General features: G+C 57.8%; 1 protein-coding gene across 1 annotated transcript; it reads right to left on the reverse strand.

The window, feature by feature from the left end:
* PAX4 (paired box 4) lies at positions 1–3933 on the reverse strand. Its single transcript, XM_043871794.1, has 9 exons — positions 3787–3933; positions 3319–3534; positions 2918–2993; positions 2221–2346; positions 1923–2005; positions 1502–1571; positions 920–975; positions 519–660; positions 1–188 (listed from the first exon to the last, which is right to left on the reverse strand). The coding sequence occupies exons 1-9, from the start codon at positions 3817–3819 to the stop codon at positions 1–3; spliced, it is 990 nt and encodes a 329-aa protein (XP_043727729.1). The 5' UTR covers positions 3820–3933.
* Between the last annotated feature and the right edge of the window lie 1134 nt (positions 3934–5067).

Raw genomic sequence — 5067 nt, forward strand, 5'->3', positions numbered from 1 at the left:
TCAGATCCTCCCCACCACATCTCCCTTCCACACTGAGCCTCCTCCCTCATCCCAGACCTCGCACTGGGGAGCCAGGCCAGCGCAAGGCCTGACGGGCACCAAGACTGGCGATGGGGGCAGTGGAAGGAAGGGCAAGGATGGCAAAGCAGGATGGAGTCCAGGGAGCTCAGCTGTGGGGGGCAGGTAGCCTGCAAGGATGAAGAGAGTTTGAGCTTGGGCTTTTTGTTGGCCCCCAGCCCCCCAAGTCACTGATGGGGAGAGAGGCAGATGTTGGCTCTTTACCCTGGAAATATACACTCAGGTCCCAATCCCACTCCGTCTTCCTGCTACAGCCGTCAATGGCAGTATACACTCAGGGGTGCTAGTCTCCCCAACTCTGTGGGCCATGCATGGAATGAGGAAAGCTGTACTGAGGTTCCATTGATAACCCCGACTGGAGATCGGGCCTTCCAGTGGGTCAAGGAGTTGGTTTGCCCTCCCCACATCCTGTAGGAGTGCGGCCTGGCACGGATTCTTACCCCAGCAGGACTGGAGACAGGCTTGTGGTGGGGTGTCACTCAGACACCCCTCAGATGCTGTCCCCCAGCACAGCGGATAGCTGGAGGGACCCAAGGATTCCAGGGTAGGTAGGACTGCTGTGGACACACTGCCGGGGGACTGCTAGGAAAGCAAGAGGAAGCCCTCAGCTGCCAGCGATGCCTCCTATTTAGCACGACCAGGACCCCTGCCCCCAGGCTGTATCTTGAACAACTTCAGGGGGAGCCATTCACACCGTAGACTATGAGGATGGCGCTCCCTGGAAGTGTGCACTGTGGGGGCCAGGGCATCGTGAATTCTAGCTCAGGCCTCCACTGGGAATGGGAGGAGCAGTGACCCCTTTGGCCTTCCCAGTTCACAAACTCCCCCTCCTCCTGGATACCTGTGCAGAGAAGATTCCTGGGGAGGCACTTGGTACAGTCAGACCCTGGGAACCACCTACAAGGTAAGGGAGAATCTACTCAGCAGGAGGAACAAGGGTCTGCGGAGCAGGGGGTGGTGGTGAGAGGCAGGGGACGTTTTAGGAAAGGCAATGACTTCTGGCAGGGGTGGGAGGGGGTGGATGCTACAGCCCTAAACTGCCTCCTCCCCAAGGTGGGGTCTTAAAAGACTGGGGAAGAAGGATTAATTCCCAGGAATGATCGGGGGCTGTGCAGCCCTGAAGAGCAAGGATTATGTGTGTCCAGCATACAACACAAGGTCTGATGCGTGGGATGTGCCAAGTAAATGTTCGGTGGATGGATAGATGGAAGGAAAGATAGGTGGATGGATGGATGGAAAGATAGGTGGATGAATGGATAGAAGGAAGGAAGGGAAAGGTAAGTGGATGGATGGATAGATGGACAAATGGAAGGGAAGGAAGGAAGAGAAATGTGAACGGATGGAAGGAAGGAAAGGGAAGAAAGGAAGGAAGGAAGAGAAAGGTGAGTGGATGGATGAGTGGATGGATGGGCAGAGAAATCACCTGGAAACTGCATCTCCCACTTGAGCTTCTCTTGTCGGCGCCATTTGGCTCTTCGGTTGGAAAACCAGATCTGAGGGAGGGCAGAAACCATGCAGCTGACTGTGCGCTCCAGGGCCCAGCACTTACTGTTCTCACCCACGTGTTCCTGACCTGGACTCGGAGAGCAGACCCTTCCCCAGATCCGACCTCCCCGCTTCCTGCTCTGGCCTTTGCTCTCTGACCCCTTCCTCAGCACCAAGGCTTGGAGGGGGAGGAGGGGAGAGCAATCAGCAGCCGGGGAACATGGAGGGGCTCATTTCTGCTCCAAACAAGCCGGTCTCCCCCTTGCCGCCCCCTTCTCTACTGCACCAGAGCCCAAAGCCTGCCTGGCCCAGACTCTGTCCTTGGGGTCTGTGCGCGCAGTGCGGCCGGGCTCACTCACCCTCACCGTGTCCTCAGGCAGAGAGGTGGCTGCAGCCAGTTTCCCACGGGCCACTGAATCAGGGTACTGCCCACGCTGGAATTCTGCAGAGATGGAGGCTCACACGGCAAGGGCACGGGGAGAGGAGCAAGGCCTGCTGCCCCCTCAGCAACACCCCCCCAACTCCCACCCCGCCTGGGACAACCCTGAACTGCCCTCCTCCTGGAGGCAGGGCCACCTGCAGCCTCCAGCGCTCAGCCGTGGCCCACAGGCCTCCGGGTCCTCACCTCCGTGGCCCACATCCACCCAGCCCCGGCACCTTTCTCCAGCGCCTCGGCTTGGCCTGGGGAAAAGATCGTCCGATTCCGGTGGCCAGTTCCTGGGTGGGGACCCCGGGGAGCCTCAGAGTCACTAGGCGGAGTTCGAGGAATTGGACCCAAACCGGCTGCAAAGGGAGACGGTAGCTGGAGTGGGTTTGCGACAGTGATTCCTCTGGGGCTATGGGGCCGGGGCAGTGTGGCTATAGAGAGGAGCTGCACCGCTGGGACATCCACCTGGACTCGGGGGTTGCTGCAGGGGCGCTGGGTGAGGGGCACACTCCATACTGTGGTGGGCTCATGCTTAGTATCTGGAGGGAGACAGCTGCAAGGTTTGGTCCAGGCTTGCGTGACCACCGCAGCACAGCAAAAGTGGTCTGAGAGGCTGTGATCGAGGCAGGGGGAAGATGTGGAAGCCCCAGTCCTGCCTCCTCCTCAGCAGATCCTGTGAACCCAGGGGTCTAGGGAGCTGGTCTCCATTCTAGGACCTGCCAACACCTAGCTAGTGACCTTGGGTTAGTCGCTTCCCTTCCTCTGAGCCTCCATCCTCTCCTGCCAGGAGAGAATAAGACCCCCTGCCAGCCTCTCTCAGTTGTCTTGTGGTGAGGGTGATGCAAGAAAGAATAAGAAAGGAATGTGAGAACTGTAAGATGCTTACTTGCGGCTCTGATCATCCCTGGAGGCAGCTCCAAGACCCACCTGGCAACCTGAGATGTATCCAGGGCGGTCTCTGGTCCTCCTGCAATGCCCGCAGGACTCGGTTGATGGAGGAGACCTGAGGATGTGGGGTGTTGAGTAGGAAGACGGTGCAAAGAGCCGGGGTTGCTTCCTAAGGATGTTCCGCCAACATCCTCTCTCTCTCTCTCTGTCCCAGCCAACACCTTAGTTCCAAGAGCAGCCTCCTCTTACTCCCCATACTCTCTTCATCTCACCTGTCTCACCACTTTTCAGAAGAGAAACTTCTGGGTCAGAAGAGAGCCCAGGAGCCTTGCCCCCAGCCTGGGAGGCCCCACTGCCAAAGAAGAAAGGATCTACTTCTGCCTCGCCAGACAGCCTGTCTGCGGTTCCGGTTCTGGTTCTGCGGAGGGAAGGGCACTTACACTGGGAGTCTTGTCCTGGGTGCAAAGCCCTTCTGCACAGAGCTGGCGTTGGATCTCCCAGGCGAAGAGGGCCGGGCACTCCCCTTTGAGCTGGGCGATTCGCGCCACCACCGGCGGCGTGGCCAAGCGTGGCTTGCTTCCCCCAATCCCCTTGGGCTCCAAGACACCTGTGCGGTAGTAACGCCCTAGGATCTTGCTCACACAGCCATTAGATACCTGCGTCAGGTGAAATGCAGAGACAGGTAAGGCCTAATGGCCAGAGGAGGAGTGTCCCTGGGACAGAGGCTACAAGGCCACAGAGTGGAGTCCAGCCCCACCTTCGGAAATCTGAAGCTCCCTATCCCAGCCCTTGGGGAGCAGCCCAAGCCCAAAGGCCCTCCCAGTCTGCACCAGCCCCAGACTTGCCTTAAAGGACCTCCTCTCCCTGCTTCTTGTCCCCATCACTGGGTGAAGGGCCCAGCATCCTACCTTGAGGCTCCGGGAGATGTCACAGGGCCGCATCCCGCTGACAGCCAGCCGCACAATCTGTTGTCGGGTATCCAGGGGCAGGGGCCGACCATTCACAAAGAGCCCCCCCAGCTGGTTCACACTGCTGATCCCTGGGAGGGAGAAAGAAGCATCCAACCCAGCAGCTCCCCTCTCCCCAGTCTACCTGTGGCCAGGACGACCCTTCTGGGAGAAGGGTTACCCCTCCAGCCTGCCTTCCCACCGTAGAGAAAATCCTCTCCCCCGGGGATGGTCCCTCTTCTGCTCACAGGGTCCCCCAAACATGCCACTTTCTCTGGGAGCTGGCTCATGGGTGAATCTTTGCTCCTTGGCCGTAGGCACTGGCCCTCCTGAGCTTAGGGACACAGGGTGGGACAGACACTGTCTGGACTGAGCGCCCTTAGAATGCTGGCTAAGGGCACATGAAACCATGTGGATGGAAGCAGAGCCCTGAGTCATTTCTGCCCTCTTTTTGCTACCCTGTCCTTCCAGCTTCTCTCGGGCATCTTACCATCCTGCGGCATGCTCCAGGCTGAGCCTCCTCTCAAAGGACAGGCACTGGGAAGACTGGGGAGAGGAGTTTCTCCTGGGAGGTCCTTTTTTGTTCTTGAGGCTGAGCCTACAATAATCCAGGGTTCTTTGGGTGGAATCTCTTGCTTGGAATGATCTTGGGATAGGGCTTTGTGATAGAGGATAAGATTTCTAAAATTTGCCAGTAGATTGGTTACAAAGACTCAGATTCGTTTTACTAAACCTTTGAGTTAAAACATCACAGGGCTAGGGGACTTCCCTGGCAGTCCAGTGGCTAAGACTCAGCACTTCCGGTGCAGATCATGCATGTTGGATCCCTGGTTGAGGAGCTAAGATCCCTCAAAAGCCTTATCAGCCCCTAGGAGGTGATACACTTGGGGAAGGGGTCCCGCCTCCTAAGCTTAGGAGGTTCTGCCCAGCCAGGGAGAGCACCAGGGACCACAGATCCCCATCACCCTGGTCCAGGGCTGGGAACCACATTAAAGGCTCTGCCTGTAGTCTCATGCAGGTTATGTTCTCCAAGCCACCAGCCAGAAAGCTTCCTGCAGAGCACCTCATGGGAGGGTCTTGCTCTGTGTTTTATGCTCCCCAGAAAGTTCTGGGGAGACACCAGGGCTCAGCTCTACCCCCAGGCATTGAAGCTCAGTCCCCACCCACTGGAAGTAGAGATGAACAAGCCTGAAGTTCTAGCATCTCCCAGAAGACACCTCTCTTGACACCTTCTAACCCACT

This window comes from Cervus elaphus, chromosome 18 (assembly GCF_910594005.1).
Source record: "Cervus elaphus chromosome 18, mCerEla1.1, whole genome shotgun sequence".
In the NCBI taxonomy this organism is placed as follows: Eukaryota; Metazoa; Chordata; class Mammalia; order Artiodactyla; family Cervidae; genus Cervus; species Cervus elaphus.

Coding starts and splice junctions, on each gene's coding strand:
- PAX4 (XM_043871794.1), bottom strand. CDS start 3,819: ATGCGGCCCTGTGACATCTCCCGGAGCCTCAAG. Junction 976..1,501: donor GTGGGAGATGCAGTTTCCAG/GTGATTTCTCTG, acceptor CTTACCTTGTAG/GTGGTTCCCAGGGTCTGACT. Junction 189..518: donor CTGTCTCCAGTCCTGCTGGG/GTAAGAATCCGT, acceptor TCATCCTTGCAG/GCTACCTGCCCCCCACAGCT.